The sequence below is a fragment of the Parasteatoda tepidariorum genome, chromosome 10, assembly GCF_982258835.1.
Source record: "Parasteatoda tepidariorum strain Cologne lab strain chromosome 10, Ptep-v5.0, whole genome shotgun sequence".
Lineage (NCBI taxonomy): Eukaryota > Metazoa > Arthropoda > Arachnida > Araneae > Theridiidae > Parasteatoda > Parasteatoda tepidariorum.
The window spans coordinates 58,167,396-58,185,820 of NC_141764.1; the positions used below are offsets into that span (position 1 = coordinate 58,167,396).

Consider the following 18,425-nt stretch of genomic DNA (forward strand, 5'->3'; position numbering starts at 1 on the left):
GTAATTTGATCAGGAAATTTTTACAGTGTAATAGGGCTAGCGAAAAAAAAAACTCATTTTTTTAAGAAAATTCTGTACTGGAAACAAATCAGAGAAGCTTATATCAATTATTGGCAACACCAGAAAAACGAGAATAGACCAATCAATACCGGAGATATTCGTTCAGGAGCGTCAGTGCTATCGACAGGTGGCAACACTCCTCCCCCCTCTTCAACTGTCCACCCTCTCTTTCAGCGAATTTAGATACTCACGGAACTCAATTCTTTCCATTAATAACTACGATTGCATTAGGAACGGTCCTAACCACAGTTAATCAGATATCTGATTTGGTAGCAAAAAATCAGACTTCTAAAATGTATTCGAAATTACTGTTCTACGAGTACGGGTCGAAGCTGCAGCCTTTTTATTCAATATTTGATCTAGCTAAAGATAATATTTGAAATAGTTTAATGATTTTAAAAATAATTTCTCATATTTAAAAAAAATGCTTTTGAAGTATAATAATGTTTGCATTTAAAAATTTAAATCAATTAGATAAAGTTTTTTTTCTTATAGTTTATATTTTCTGAAATCAAATTAATTAATAGAATCATGAAGCAACTGTACCTGTATAAAGGTATTGCATTTATTTGTGTGATTGTTTATTTATAATTATGTTAAATTTAAGCATTCAGACGATCAAACATTGAAATTTGTTCGCATACAATCTTTTTAAAAGCAAATTTGTTGAATTTATGGCTTAAAATCAACAGCTTATAAGCTGTTTTAATCATAATGCTTAAAATATTATTACCAGTATTTATTATTCCCATTATGCTAAATTAAATTAGATGCAAAAGTATTTGAATATTCTTTTTCAGCAAAATTAATATCTTAGTTTATAAGAACAAGGAATTAAGTATAAGTTACGATCGTTAAAGCCATTGAAAAATATTCAGATTTAATTGTTCGTAATGTAATGTTTTATTTTTCTAATGTTTTAAACTTTTAAAACAGACAAAAAATTTATTTTAATTTATTTTTAATTTAAACTGTTCAGGTTATTTTAGTTTTATTTTATTCGGTTCAAAATGCCTAAAATGAATGCAATATTAATGGACACTGTGGTTAGCAAGCGTCCGTTTCAGGATGTCATAGCAGTTAATGATATTTCAGATTTAGAAGCCTTTGAGACTCGGAGAAGAAAACGCTTGGCTGAGTTAAGAGGAGATAGAACCATACCTTGGATACCAGAAGACGAGGATCCCGATTATTTTAAAAAATATTTTCGAAGGGTAAGTTTCATTTACCAAGGTACGTAGTGGACTTTATCTATTGCCTGATTTAGAATTTCATATAAAAAATAATGCAAAAGTAAAATGTTTTATACACTGAGAAAAAAAAATATATGGTTAAAACTACCAGAATATGGTAAAATTTAGAGTGTTTCCGACTCTGTAGGAACATAAAAAGCTCGATAATTTTTATCAAAGCTCTTTGGTAATGATTTTGGTAAAATTAACAACAAAATTTAGTTTTATAATCTGTGGTAAAATTTAGTAAATGAGGTAAAATTTGATACTTTTATCATGATACCTGAGAGCAGGGCATATATTCGGATAAATTTACTTTTTAAAATTGTATTATATTTGCATGTATTTATATGTATTCGTGTTTACTTTACAATATGTGGGCAATAAGAACTAGTTTTCAAAAGCAGAATTTCCGGTAAACTGTTACCGTATGAATGAAAAAAATATCAAATAAATAGTTTAAATACCAAATATAGTTTTTTTTTAACTAGAATTATGTTTATTTTTTGATTGAAACATCATTACCAAATAGTACGGTAGTTTTGCCAGGAGTTCTTGCCTCGTGTATAAATAAAAAATAATCATATTCATTTATCTATACCTAAATGACATATTCTATAAATAATATTTTTTATTCAATATTAAATGCTATAGAATTAACAAGAATATTACTTTTAGAAAAGTTGATGTTTCATTTGAAAATTATGAAACTGACCTGTAGAAGTCTGGGACATAAAGTAAATTGCTCAAAATCTGAATTTTAAACTTTCGTTAAACTGACAAAAAATAAATAAATAATAAAATAAACAATTAAAAAAAAAGTTTTTTTTAATTCTTATTGGATTTTTTTATATTTAAATCCAATTTTTTTCTCATTTACTTATTAAAGCTCTGAAAAATGTATTAAAAGTGCTAAATATCATGTAACAACAATATTTTAACTACACCTTTTTATATTTCTAACAAAAATGGTTAAACTCACTCACTAATTAAATTCCGGTACTGAATCACTGAAACCGTACCAATCAGTGAATAAATTAAATCACAGATCTGCTTATTCAAGATGAAAATCCCCATAAATTTGTAAATAGGAAATCCAATTTCTCAGTTAAATATCAAATGGAATTAAAATTTAGATCAAGGATCGAAAGAACAAACAATTATTCTAAATTAATCTTGAAAAAAAAATTATGAAAAATCAAGTCTTCCTTCATTATTTATGTACACAAACTGCATATATAATAAGTTTTAAGGGTATTGAATTTAAATAAACATAAAACTTTATATGCATAACTAAAATATGTTTAATAAAAAACATCGAATTAATTTGATGCATCTAGTAGAAAATAGCTCAAATTCACAAATTATTATCCTTTTGTTTTTATTTATCAGACCATTTCGGACATCAAATAATAATTTATACACATTCTCCTCTCCTTTCTTTCTGGATATTCCTTCAATATCAGTAAATCAGTAATTAAAAAATAACACAAACTTATGGTTAAAGAGGAAAATTTTATAAATCAATCTGGATAAAAATTATTTCTAATTCAAATCAATGGTTTAAAAAAATCAGGTGTTTTAAATCTATGAAAATCAGAAAATCAAATGATTTAAATCATGCTAATATTGTTATCTAATGACTTTTTAGTGTACTTTATGAAGTTTAAATGTCACTGTTTTGATTCACGTTTAAACAAAATTCATGTACACACAAATTTTGAACTTTTCTTCCAATTTTTAAAGGTAAAGAATTAATGGATATCATGCGAAGGTTATTAGTGTTTTAGTTATTGCTAATAATATTTAAAACTGTGCTAAATCGGTGGTATTTAACCACATTAACAATGCTGGTGTATTTGGATTTTTAATTGGGAATTTTTAATTCATGGACATATTATATAACTGATTGCTTAGTCAGACTGAGTTGTTATAATTGAGCTAGTGGCCCAATCAAAATAATGAAATCATAGCTAATATTTTGAAATTTTTTCAAAATGTAAAATCAAATGGCGTGTGTTGTATAGTAATCTGCATGTTTTGGTACTCTTAAGTGTTTTACGTACTTGTATTAGGTGATTTTTTGTTATGTTTATCTCTAATTGTGTATAGTATGAAAAATAATAACTTTACTCTAAGAAATAAAACTCTCACTTTTAACGGTTCGACAATCACAAACAATGTTTCGTTAATTTTGAGAATCATTTCGTCATGAAATCACGTGATTTGTGATGAAACATGAACTCACAATATGACGAAAAAGTTTCCTCGACTCGAAATCTAATCGTTGTGCATTGTGAGAGATAGTTAACTAGAGTGACGAAACTAAAATAAAGATTAGATACTCTAAAATTAAGTGACGAATTGAGCCGAACGCTGTATGGTGGTTAAGGAGTAGGCCACATACCAGAAAGATCCGAGGTTAAAATTCCACATCGGGCAGGGGTGTAATTTATATCTCTGTTCTATCTGTCCTTGTGTAGTGCCACTAAAATGGCGAAAGTTAAAGTGATTACTAGAAAAGTTAGATACATTAGTTAGATACTAAGAAATATCTAAGGAGAATGTAAATACGATTGGTCTACGCTAGGAGAAAAAAATTCTATTAAGATTATCGTACTGTAAAAAATCACAATTATGGTTAATAAAGCCAAAATATACGGTATTTTACACCCTTCATTTAGTAACTTTTTCGTTCTTATAGTAACGGTTTAACGGAAAGTCTGGTTTTACAAATTGTAGTTCTTATTACCAAACATTTAGTAAAATATACAAAATTCAAAAGTAAATTTAACCGAGTAAATTGATTTTTATACCATGTTCCTCAAAAATATCATGAAGAAATTATCAAATATAACCATACTTACTAAATTTTATCACATATTAAAAATTTAGTATGTCTAAGTTTAGCAAAATTTAGTCTAAATTTTATCACATATAAAACCATACTTTATTAATAATTCCATCAAAATCATTATCAAAGCTCTTGCATAAAAATTACCAAGCTTTTTAGTGTTTCCATAGATCCAGAAACACGGTAATTTTTATCATATTCTGATAATTTTGATGACATTTTTTTTTCTCAATGTATGAATGTAAATACATTCATATACATTTTATATATTGATACTAAATGCTATGAAGCAACTTAATAAACTTAAAAATATACTGATGGAAAATTTTTTGTTTTGTTTGAAAAAAATGTAGGTTGAAAATTTCCTAGAATTTTAGGACATCGTGTTTTTAACGATCGACTTTTCTTCCATTTCAACTGTAAAGCAAAAAGAGTGATCTATTTTTTTTTTAATTTTCAATTATATGCTTCGTTTTTTTTTTATGCAAATTAAATTTATTTAATTTATCATAAAGAACGGTGTTTGGGGTGCAACTTTCAAACTTTTAACTATTTAGGATCAAATCAAAGATCAGTGTCCATGAAAATATTTTCAAATGAGCCGGAATTGGTAAAAAGTTTAAAGAACTTGCTTTTAATGCTTTCTCTTAAGCATGTTACAGCATTATCTTTGTTACTACGAGCATCACACTTGTTTTACTACTGCATCAAGTAAATATTACTGTAACATAACTGTTACTTGGATAAACTTAAAATGAATATAAAATTTAAAGAAAAATTAAAACTTAAAAAAATAACACTGCAGCCAGTGCAGTGGAAAAATATATTTCCACAATTATTTAAGTGATTAATTTGTGTTACAAAAAATTACATTTATTTTGAATTAAAAAAAATGAGTTATTTGACTAAACTATATTAAAACTGAACAATTTGTCAGCAATTTGTAAGAAAACTAAAAAATGCACACATAAAATTTTAATTATTTTTTCAAAGTTAAATATAATTTCGTTGTTAATACGCCTTTTTCATATCGAATAATACTGCGTGAGAAGCTTTCTAAGAAAGTTCCAATCGATAATCTTAAATAATTTCCAATCGATAATCTTAATAGAACGTTTCATGAAGTTCACCAAGGTTAGTTCAGTTTAATCACCTGGGAAAAAGGAACATCAGAATAGATTTAATGATTTGTTGAAAATCCCTAGGGATGCATATATTTGCAACAAGTGATTCGTTTTCTACTAAGCAATTATCTAAGTGATTGTAAAGGCGACAGAACACGCAATTACATGTAGTATTGATTGGCCACTAACCTAACCAATTGCATGTGTTATTTCATTTTTGCTTTGTTCGATCCATCTAGTAAATTAACATTGGCATAAAATGTGGTGGGTCGATTGTTTATTTTCGTAAATAGGTCAATGCTGTTTTTTCATTAGCCTGAAACTGAATGTACTTGTTTTAATTAAATATTACTTTTAACTCAAATTAAATAATGTTTTGATTTATAAATTAATATAATAATTTATAAATAAAAATTAAAAATATCGATAAAGCAAATCTTTTTAATTATGATAATCAATTCGAAATTAGAAGAATCTGATGGAAAACGGATTCTTGTTGGAAAATACACTGTAAAAGATTCTGAATTAAATTCCATTCTAACATAAAATCCATTTTTACCATAAAATATTATACCGTAATTTTCATAGTATATGGTACCAGTACTTAGGGTCCTTAAATTCCATTTTACCATAAAATATTGTACCATAATTTTTACAGTAATATCTATATAATTAGAGTAATTCAGCAACTTTGCGGTAGTTGTTACTGTAAAAATTGCACTATATCAGATCTTTGTTCATGTTTTGATAAGAATGGATGTAACTGTAAAAAGTACCGGCATCCTGAAAGCCGTTACTTTTTACCGTAATTTGATTCCGAAAATTTTACAGAGCTGCAATTATTATAGAATGAAAGAATCGAAACCGACCGATATTAAAAAAAGCACCGTTGCTTTGTTCGTTACGTACTTAGCTGAAAAAAGTACCGTTGCTACCGTAAAAAAAAAAAGTCACTCTGAGTACCAGTATATTTTACAGTAATTTGATCCGGGACTTTTAACTGTGTAGTTATATTGTAATTTTATATTGTAGATTTATATTTTAATTCACATATGACATGAACATTCCTTATGTATTAATTTTCTTTTCTTTAAGGCATAGGTACAGGTTTTATGCAGGTTTATAGCTCATACAGTATTTTTTCAATAAATTTTCAAGATTAATAATTATAAGTTAATAATAAAAATAATAATATGTAATAATACTAATTAAGTTGTTTTGGTAAGTTAATACATAATCTTAAACAACTTTTCAAGGAATAATATTTTCGTAAATTTCACTAGGTAAGATCAGCTTAACAACCAGAGTAAAAAGGAATATGGATTGAATGGTTAACATAAAAATTCTTTGCAATTCATCCAACAAGTGATTCGCTTCTTGATGAGCAGTTAAGTGATACTGAAGGTGACAGAATACACAATAACGTAAAAATACGCAATAATAATTATAAGTTAATAATAATAATTATTAACTTGTAAGTTAATAATAAAAATAATTATAAGTTAATAGTAATAATTATAAGTCAATAATAAAAATAATATGTAATAATACTAATTAAGTTGTTTAGTAAGTTAATACATAATCTTAAACAACTTTTCAAGGAATAATATTTTGGTAAATTTCACTTGGTAAGATCAGTTTAACAACCAGGGTAAAAAGGAATATGGATTGAATGGTTAACATAAAAATTCCTTGCAATCCAACAAGTGATTCGTTTCTTGATAAACAGTTAAATGATACTGAAGGTGACAGAATACACAATAACGTATTGATTGGCCACTAACTTAACCAATCACATGCGCTTTTTCCTGTTCTCTTTCTTTGCTCCATCTGATAAATTAATATTGGACAAAAAATATCGTGGATCGATTATTTATTTCTGTTAATAGGTCAATGTTGCTTTCAAATAAAATATTGATTTTAGTCGAAATAGTTAAGTCGAACAACAATAAAGATTGTGATGGATTTATGATGGATTAATGATGGATTTTTTTATCAATATTAATAGAGACATTCTTAATTATGCTGATCGAAAATCCAATTGAAAAACGAATCCTTGTTAGTGATCAGCTTAGTCTAGATTATTGAAAAAAAGAAAGTTTATTATTATAATTTCAATCAGTAAAAATTTTCAGTAATTTGTTATAAAAATATTTAATTTAGTGCTTGATAGTTTCTCTCTCTCTCTTTATTTAAGAGTTACAGAAAAAAAGAATTACACAAAGATATATGAGATATTTCATTAGAATAGTATAAGTTCCACAAAAAATTAAACCACGAGTGAAATATATTGTTAGAATGGCAAAAACACAGCAAAAATTAAATTTAAAAAATTGCATAAAAATCTTTCAGGCATTTCATTTTAATATAAACCGCATGCTATTTAAAATTATCTGGATTATTAAATGATTCCGTGTGTCTCTATACATTGAGTAGGGATATATATTATGGAACGAATAATTTCGGAAAATTTTATTAGCTTGCAAAATAATGTTACAAAAATTACTAGCATACACAAATGAAACATGCTTTAAGTTGACTGATTTATACTGATTATTTTTTTTACATTTAAGCTTAAAACATATTTATTTCTTGAGAAATCACAGTCCCAAGAATTTAGTATCAAAAATTATTTTTAAAGACAGAAAAATACTGGTTTTATGCAATGAATACGCTTTGTGTAAGTATTTTCGTTAATGTTTAACAAAATTATGTAAGATTATTTAACGTGTAAGCAAAAATAAACACTTTTTAGCTCTTTTTAAAACAGCATATCATATAACCTTATTGCTATTGAAATACATTTTTAACTAGAACAAAAACATCTATGGTTAGCATTTTATTGTTTTATCATAATCTTTTCAGTTAATTATAATGAATAGTTATTGAGTGGAGTTTAAATTTATATCTGAAGTATGTAGATGGCAGCACTATAAAAATTAATTTTGTTGGCTGAAATATTTTCATTAAAAATTTATACCAAATTTGATGAAAAAATAAATAAATAAATAATTAAAAAAACGTACGGAAATTTTAGAAAAAAAATAATAGTTATGTATTATTCGCGTTCTAATTCGACTACCAATTCAGTTTCAAAAAAAGTTTGAACTTAGTTTCACTTATGGAGACAATGCGTTCTCTCGCTCAGACTTTTTTCTTTTTAATTAAATGAATGAATGAATAAAACATCGATTAGCTCACTATCACAAGTTATTTTGAAAATCGAAACTACTTTCTTTTTGCTCTGGCTTCCTCGGCTTAGTAATTAAAAATAATTTCGAAACAAAACATTCAAGGTTTTTTAATAATATAGTAAATTACATGAAAAACAATTCACATAAATGTTAGTTAAGTAAAGCAAAATTGAAAATATTAACCTTCATTCTAAACTATACACATATATCAATTATTTTATTTAGAACTATGCACCCGTATTAATTAAACCGCAGGTTCTTAAAGCCCGCTTGAAGTTATATACATCTTTCCTAGCGTAACTCTCTAGAGTTTTTTATTTATTTATTTTTCGGAAATGTGGGAGAATAGCAGCATATTAAAATTGGATTAGCAGCACCACTGTAATTCGCAGTACTGTAATTTCGAACCTTAACTCGAAAAGATCAAACAATGAGGAAAATCTTTCATTTACGGAAGACTTTTTTGAGGTAAATTAATTTGCATTTGAGTTAAATAGATAAAAAAAAAACATTGTCTAGAGTACCTAATTGCTAAACAAATGCATTCCTTAAGTTTTTATAGTGTTCGTTAACAGTCTATGTTAAAGAAAATGGCGTAAGGTCTGGGATCTTGGTGGCCATTTGATAAAGAAAAAATCATTTTCTACCTGTACGTCCCAGACACTTTTTCAGAGTAATTGATATTGGAAATATTACAAATTTTTTAATCGGTGTGTTTGTTTAGAAACACAGATATTGTGGAAATACAAATTGTGTGTAACGAATTTGATTACGTGTAGTAATACGGTCTTATAGTATTTAAAAAACAAACATAAATAATTTCATTTTTAAATTTCTTTCAAGGTGAAATAGTTTTGAAAATACAAATAGTTAAAATCCGGTTTTCATTTATGTTAAACCTGTATACTCGGTGATTTCAATTTGAAATAGACGGAAGCAGTAATTTTTATTGTTTAAAATGCTGCATTTTTGAAAAATTCTATGTACTTATAATTATTTAATAATAGCAGTCCGTATTCGAATAATTTTTTTCTCAAAATAAATATTTTTACGCTATTCTTTTCACATTATGAATTGACCACAATTCAAGAACTATTAAATTTTTGTCAATGGTAATGGCCATGGATACGGTTGGAAAGCATCTTTCAATATCCATTCTATAAAATAAATACAAATATTTCATCATGTTTCTATTGAGGATTATTTTTTTCTTCTAAACAAACTCATCGTTTTCTAAATTCGAAGAATGTAATGAATCCAGACAACGAGAAGTCCTTAGATTAATTTTCTAAAGCTATTAATTAAAGCTTTCACCTATTAATTTGCTTTTCTCATAGTATCAGCTTCCTTTTCTAGTTTTTATATTTCTTGTCCTTGAAGCCGCCAGAACAAAGTTGATTCAATGGCTTAATTTTTTAATCATTTTTTGAGCCACCTGCGAACATGCTTTCGTCAAGGACAAATGAGTTATTGAAAACGTTTAACAGACGTTTGAATTTCTTGCTCTCTTATGAAAGTTTTCACAGCTCAACGAAAACGCTATGAAAAAAAATACAATATCCACTTGAAATTTTTTGCTTTAAAGTTTAGAAGTGGATGGTTAAAAAAATATAAAATGTACTTATTTTGATATAAATAAGTTTTAATTTAAATTCGAAATATATTCTTTTATAATAAGGAGTTAAGGATATTTTGGAAATTTTTTGCAAAGAGTTTTGCACAAACTTAAGAACAGCTATAGAGGAGGACAGAAGTGTTAAGTAATTAAACATAGCAAAATAAAAAATTTTAAACTTTTAATTTAAATTTTTTAAATGCCACTATAAGGGTATTTCTTTTTTTGAAAAAATAAATAAAATTATTATAAAGGAAGACACATTTTCACTTTAGCCAGCGTATGAGTGTAATAATTTTAAATGGCATGTTTGCAATCGTTTTTCAAACTTAAAGAGACCATCACTAGCTTCTTCAATTTCATAACAATTTGACAAAATTTTCATCAAAAAACAAATTACCAAACTAAATGATAAGTACTTGGAGTTTTCAAATTCAACTACATTTGTTTCTGATCTTTTCTGACACCTTTTTTTCAATTTTGAGTAACCCTTTTTTGTAATGAGTTTACTATACATAACAGTTTACTATACATTTTGCCCCTTGTTAAAAATTGGACACCTGTGACGCTTAGTCACAGGTGTCCAATTTTTAACAAGGGGCAAAATTAAAATATACAGTCAAACTACTTCTCTAAATTTCACTCATAATAAATTAAATTTCTTAAATCAAATAAAAATCTGACAAATAATTAATCTCTTTCTTGTTTCACTTTTAATGAATTTAAATGAAAAATGTTGTATGAAAATGTTCTCTGTTTGTCAGAAATATTGAGGAGTACTTTTAGAGATTAGTTTTCGCTTTTTATCTCAATATGTAAATTGGTTTTAATTAAAAACCTCCGGGAAGATTAACTTTTTTAAATTGAAGGAACAGCAAATAGAAGTATTTTTCTGCATGTGGACATGCAGAAAAAAAGATTTAAATGCAGTTATTTTAGTTGCTTCATTTTTACAATGCAACATATGATAAAAACTGATACAACTAAGTAGGAGTTTTAGATTTGCTTCAGTTTTAGTTACTTCATTTATACAATGCAACATATGATAAAAACTGATACTACTAAGTAGGAGTTTTAGATTTGCTTCAGTTTTAGTTACTTCATTTATACAATGCAACATATGATAAAAACTGATACAACTAAGTAGGAGTTTTAGATTTGCTTCAGTTTTAGTTACTTCATTTATACATTGCAACATTTGATAAAAACTGATACAACTAAGTAGGAGTTTTAGATTTGCTTCAGTTTTAGTTACTTCATTTTTACAATGCAACATATGATAAAAACTGATACAACTAAGTAGGAGTTTTAGATTTGCTTCAGTTTTAGTTACTTCATTTATACATTGCAACATATGATAAAAACTGATACAACTAAGTAGGAGTTTTAGATTTGTAAATCCATTATTATAATACCTCAAATTTTTAACCATTTTTTTTTCTTAAAAAAATTATTAGTGTGTCTCATATTTTGTATTCAAAATTTTATCTTCCGTCATTCATTTTTATTTTATTAAGGATATCTAATCTCTTAAATTTCAAGATAATCTAATCTTTTATTAAGGATATCTAATCTCTTAAATTTCAAGATAATATAATCTTTTTTCATATACTGTCAGCGGAAATTCAAGTTTCGTTGCATGTAAGCGCTAATGGTTATTAATATTTGCCTCTGGAGGGAGATGGGGATTGTACAGGAAGAGAGCTTTGAAGTTATATTTTAAGTAACTATGAATGAAACACAGGAAATTTATTCTACCAGCTCACATCGAGAAACAATAAAATTGTTTCCTGTGTCTCTAGATCAAAATCTAAGTTTTAAAAAATGTTAATAATATCTGTAAAGAAAATGCAAAAATTATTTTATTTCGTCTCTTATTATCTAATTTATCTTATTCCTATAATATAAATAATATAATGTTCCTGTAATATAATATAATATAATATAATATAATATAATATAATATAATATAATATAATATAATATAATATAATATAATATAATATAATATAATATAATATTCTTATTCCTATAATATAATATAATATAATATAATATAATATTCTTATTCCTATAATATAATATAATATATATTACAAATTTATTACAGCATTCGTATAATTGTCAGCATCGTGTTTTAAATAACAGTATTCCAAGACGTTATAATGCAATTGTTATATATTTTTGACAGATATATTAGCAATTTATTACCTTAATTTTATAAACGTTCGCATGTTGAAGTTTTTTTTTTTTGTTACTCTTATTACATTCACTACATTTTGTCATTAACACCATATATTTTCGTAAATTTTTTATAAATGTAAAAAACTAAAACTAACCCGAGTGCTTTAACGTTTAAATTTTGGATTTATAAGAAATAGGAAGTAATCAATTTGTGCAGCTAAGGGATCGATTAAAAATAACGTAAGTATTTTTTTCTTCTGTATGAGTTTCCTTGAAAATGATGTTGGAGATTCTGGGTAGAGCGATTAGTTCTATAGGGCAGTAACAATGCGCACATGTTAAATTGTAAAAAAAAAATCTTTGTTAACTTGTTAATAAATTAGTTTTAGAATATCTTTTGTGGTATTGTTGAAAAAAAAAAATACTATTCTTAATACTTTTAGGGCTTATAATTTTATTGAAATTATTTTTTGATAAACATATGCTAATATATTGACCGGGCCGGGATAACCTGGTAGGAAGGGCGCTGGACTCACGTTCGCGTATCCAGCCGGCAGAAGACTCCATGTGTAGTAAATGGTGACTGGTGCCCGTTAAATCTGCCAGGTTACATGTTCCCTTATCAAAATATTCCTCTGGCAGTACTGAATTGGAATTGATCGTACTCTGGTTCAGATCAAAGTTATGATCTGTGGATGAATGAATGGATATATAAATGGGTACGCCCTATAAACGGGAGTGGCTGAAGTTGAATTCTTGGCCATAGATGGTGCCGCTAGAAAACAAGAACAATCGCACCCCATGCCTTAATGGCCAACGACAACAATAATAAAATGTTGATGCTCTTACTTTTGAAATAAAAACTATGAAAAAAATATACTGACTTGTGGTAGGCCTAGTGACACTCTTTTGAAGCTCTAAAATGAGGCAACTATAAATTTAATCAAGTAAATAACAATCTAAGGAGATATTTTCACTTAATACAAGAAAATTGCATACCAATGAAAATCTGATTAGCTAATTATTTACAGGAGAATATGCACAATTTACCAATTAGGTTCTAATTAGTAGGCGAATTTTTCACATTCAGTGAGAATAGCCTTTTTGTCAAGATTCATAAATTGATGGTGGGCCAAATGAATTTTAAAAGAAAAAAAACAGTCCAATGGTTTGATTAGTTCTTTTTAAACTATTTACCAGAGAACTGATGTTACCTTTGGGTCAGGTTTTTGAAGAAACAGCTATATTGACTGCAGTAAAAAATACATTAAATTATTTTCAGAAAATAAATTCGAGTTAGCATGGTCCTAGCACCAGGCATTTCAGTCGTGTTGTCAAAGTAATTAAAACTGTGAGGAAAAATTGGAGTCATGGGAAAATTAAGTGCTCATTAAGTGCTTTTTCGAATTGATACGTTTGGGAGCCGTAGCTCCTTAAGACAGAACGTACTAGAAACTGTAACGCACGTCGCCTAAAAAAAAGAAGAAAAAAAAAAAAAAAAACTAATGTTTGCATGGAAAAAGAAAAACTTGGTAAAGTACGGTATGGCCATGACATTTCTGGTGAAAAAAAGAAATTATAATTCTGGTAAGTAAAACCAAAAAGCACGATAACTAAACCATTCATTTGGCTAATTCTAAGCTATTTCGCTAATCATGATTTAGGGTATGGGTACAATAGACCTCTGGTCGATGTGTCTTGCTTTTTGGAGCTGTTCAACCTCTATGTCTAAGTCTAAGGTATCATGAAAAGGTTACAAAATTTTATCACATGTTATAAACTTATATTTTATTGTTAATTTCATCAAAATTATTACCCAAAGCGCATTGGTAAAAATTTCCTAGCTTTCCGGCTCTATAGGATCTATAGAGCCAGAGACACGTTTAACTTTACCATATTCTAGTATTTTTTGACATACTTTTTTATCAGTGTGATGCAGAGCTATTTATGTCGCTCCAATCTTACGAAAACTATATTTAAGACACTTTAATGTTCTCTAAAAATCTTAAGACTTATTAATTCTCATTCAAAATTTCGAATGATATTGATAATTTTTACTCCAACTGATTTACACATAATTTGCTGTTTAATTTAATAAGGCTAATTTACTGCACTTTTAATTTGCAAAATGTAATTCAAAATAAACAAATGATTCTCACTAATTAAATAATTGCTATTTTTTTAAGAAAATAAAACAATTTTTTCAAAAAAATTAAGCTTAAAGCTCACGCTTGCATCAGCGTTTAATGAAATTAAACATATCAAGTTGAAAATAACTGCTAAGAACAAAATAATATTTGGATTTCCGAAAACTGTTGCAAAGGAAACTTTCGATAATAGCAATAATTTAGCTAGGAGGAGCTGCTTGCTTACTTTTTACGATGCCCACAGAACATTTGTCCACAAAACATCTTATTGTTGAAGACATAAATAATTCTTCTGCTGGGTTACTGTTTTTTTCTTAGCAGTTTAATATGTTTAGTTGCATTAAACTCAAAGATTTAGCGAGAACTTAACTTAAGGCGGCTTAAATTCTTTAAGTCGCTTTATTTTCCTAATTTGTTAATTGTCATATTAATTTTTTTGCAAAATTAATTGATGCCTCACTTTCTTGAATGAAACCCAATTCGCTTGATCTATACTTTTAAATCGGAATGTGTTTTTGTTACGTTTTAAAATATATTTTCATCTCTATGGAAACAAGTTTTCGGATAAACAAAGCTCAATACCAAATAAAAGGACGGTCAATGTTGTTGTTTAATAATGCAATTCTTATTCATTTTTTAGTAACACAGATTGATTGATTATCAATAGATCAATTCAAGTCCAAAATATAGCAATTTAATTATTTTATATGATGTTCGCTACTTTATAACATGATTGTTAAATTTTTACTCGACTAATAAATTCAGCCATTAGGACTGTAATATTTGCTGACATTAATTAATTATAACTCATTTAAAAAAGACAAGTTGTTTAAACTGGTAGAAACTTGAAATCTTAAAAATATTTTTTAATTAGTAAATTGCAGTAAGTGTAAATGGCATCAAGAGTTATTTTGCCAAAAATTATTAAAACTGCTTGACTTTATTGTATTTATTATTTTTTTTCTTAAGATATATGGATGATTCTCACGAAATACGACAACTGACAGTCTTTTGCTCCAAGATCAGCTCCATAAAGTTAAATGATTTATACTATACCAATAAAAGAACTTTTTTAAGAAAAATTAATAAATAGCATTGTTGTTAGCATTTTAAAATAGCTTTGCATTAACATTGACTGTTTTGTATATTAATAAAATTTAATTTAATTTCAACATGTCATTTTCCTGCCATGTCACAAACAATATTTCCAATATTAACTTGCTTCAAAACTTTCCTTAAATTTTTCAATGTCTATTTTTTTTATCTCAACTGTTGTAAGCATTTCCAGAATACATGTATTACTTCCAAAAACTTCGCTGAAATTTTTTTTTCTGTCAATAATTTGTTTGTCACTTGAAAATCAGTCATTTTCCTGGCCACTTTCTTTCAGTAATTTATAACCAAAATAGATTGATTAGAATACCATTCTATCTGAACATTTCTTATTGCATGAATAAAGTACCAACTTTCAGGTTCAAAACCTATTAAAAAATTTTTTTCAAGGTGAGTAGGTTTTTATGTTATCATTTTCCTGTCTTCTTGAAATCATCAATAACGTAAGCTACATAGATTTACCTGAGTTATATCGAGAAATCCTGTTGTTTTCTGCGGAAAGTAAATGTCTTAGGCCAAAATGTTAAATTAAAGTAAAGTTAAATGCTGTAAAATTTCAAATTGTCATTATCCTGGCTGTCATTTTCTTGGCTTATGAATGCCAGTTACTAGAAAACTTTTTAAACAGTATAATGCTAAGAGGGAAAGCAAATATCAACCTAATACCCAGTTCATGTAAGATTGCAATATGCTTGTATGTAATAAAAGTTATTTATTTATTTAATAATTGATTATTATACACAATTTTATTCTGTACATATCAACATCAAAAACATTTTTGATTCTTTCTACAGTTAGTAAAGGAATTAATTTAAACAATTCACGGTTCATCTAATGCAAAAGCTTTAGGTTATTTTTTTTCAAAACACAGATAGTTAAAATATAAAGAATAAGAATATCACTGTACAATCTAATTCTTTCATAGTCTTTAAACTCTACATGAGTGTATAAATTAAGGAATGTAATAAATTTGTAAAATAAAATTATGTGAATTATTTTAAATTTAAATAATATAATAAAAAAATTCCGTTGTAAATTATTATAAAATTAATTTTACTGGGTTATTTTAAAACATGCGGCCTAAAAACATTCAAGGAAAAGTAAACTAAGAAAAAAAAAAACGAGAAGCCGAGAAGAAGCGGTATGTTCAAATTGTTCGCAATAATTATTTTTGGAATTTATTTACCTAAAGTTAAAATTAACTTTTCAAATTTGTCTTTTTGAGTTTCTTATGTTGAGTTACTTACCATTAGCTTAAAATGACTGTTTTCTTAACTTCTAAGCTATTTTCTAAGCTATGTCATTTTCCTGGCATTCAACATTTGGTGAATTTCTATTTTTTTTTCTTGAGTAAATGTCGATAAACTACACTACTGTATGTAAGTGTAACTAAATGTAAAAATAAATGTAACTAAATAAATATACAAAAAAAAAAGATTATTTTGAAAACTTTTTGAATTTGAAGAATTTTTTTTCTCCGAATTGTCACGTTTCCAAAGAATCATCCATATACAAATTTGCCAAACGTTGAGTTCATAATGTTGGGTTTGTCACATTTTACGAAAACATATAACAGATAAAGCCTTTTTTTAGTTTTCACAGGCAAATTAGTGATGTACCATATGTGAAGTTACCTAATTTTAAAACTTTTTTAATGTTAAAAGTGTTTTGTTTACCTGAACATATTAATTTCACAGTTATTGTTCAGAATATTTCCAATCAATGAGTCGAAAATTTAGTTCGTAGCTCAGCATGGATATGACTTAGGCTTAGAGTTAACTTAGTTATGTGAAGGACTTTGTTTTATCTTAACAATCAATAACATCAAGGTTTAGATTTTTAGTAAAAAAGTGATAAGATTGTAGTTTTTTATAGAAAAATCATTATCATTATTATTTAAAAAATAATAATTTCTAGGAAACTGTTTGTTTTGGAGGACAAAAGTCAAGAATCTAACGTCAGCCTTTTTTATTAAAGTGATGCTTGGTGCAAAACTTATAACCAATTTAAGTAGAAAATTTTAGAATAAATAAAAAATACCTTGCTTTTTTAATGCTATTATAAGATACATTTTAAAACGAGGAAATCTGAACGAATTTCTAATGTAAGTGGTTTTTAGAAATCTGAATCAAATTAAAAATAAATATACTATTATAAGTGGTTTAGAAAGAATAAACGAAAAAAAGAGATTTTTTTGTTTAATAACATGTATAAAAATATGAAGTCTATTATTTTGCCATTTTGAATAGTCTAATTTTACATAAAGTTCAAGTTTTTAAATTTCTATGATATGCAACATAACCGTTTTTGATTAGCCTTTACAATGTTTAGTTGGAAGAAAATTGAACTTAAAAGTGATTTCCTAGTACATATATTCTAATAGCTTACTACAGTCATGTGATATCATATTTATTGATCATTTTCCGGAAGCGCATTGTGAATTAGAAAAAAAACATGATTAAAATTTAGAGAGAGTACAAAATTTTTAAATATTACTTAATACGTACATATAAAATCTATCTATATTAATCTCTTCTGGTCTTAGCTTGTCGCGAGACAAAATATATTAATGGTTACAAATACTAATTAAAATAAGTTTAAATATTTTTGTGTTATTCTACCACTAAAAGAATTTGAATAACATCTTTATGTATCTTTGAAATGTTAATAATTATTCAGTGATGGAACATTAGAGTTTAAATTAATTATTTTGAATTTATAAATTTAAAAAAAAAACAGTTATTTTTTTAAAAAAATTTTGGAGAAAACTTTTTTTAAATTTCAAGTTATTATATAAAGCAAATAGTATAACATTTTAATAACGATTACTTTTCGTAATAAGGTTATATTATGTATCGATATGAAGGCAAAACATGGATTTCAACTTCCGCGTACCTGCATA

The 18,425-nt window shown here is 26.5% G+C and overlaps 1 protein-coding gene across 3 annotated transcripts in view; it reads left to right on the forward strand.

The window, feature by feature from the left end:
* The first annotated feature begins 262 nt into the window (after window positions 1-262).
* The window catches only part of LOC107448158 (ninjurin-2), a 42,822-nt gene continuing 24,659 nt past the window's right edge, over window positions 263-18,425 (forward strand). The window contains exons 1-2 of one of the 3 annotated variants that reach the window (XM_071183857.2): window positions 263-616; window positions 1,156-1,274. In XM_071183857.2, the coding sequence (XP_071039958.1) occupies window positions 592-616; window positions 1,156-1,274 (144 nt within the window). In that variant the 5' untranslated portion in view covers window positions 263-591. Of the gene's footprint in view, window positions 617-1,034; window positions 1,275-18,425 lie in introns of those variants that run through there. The other 2 variants (XM_071183855.2, XM_071183856.2) reach the window with 2 other exon arrangements.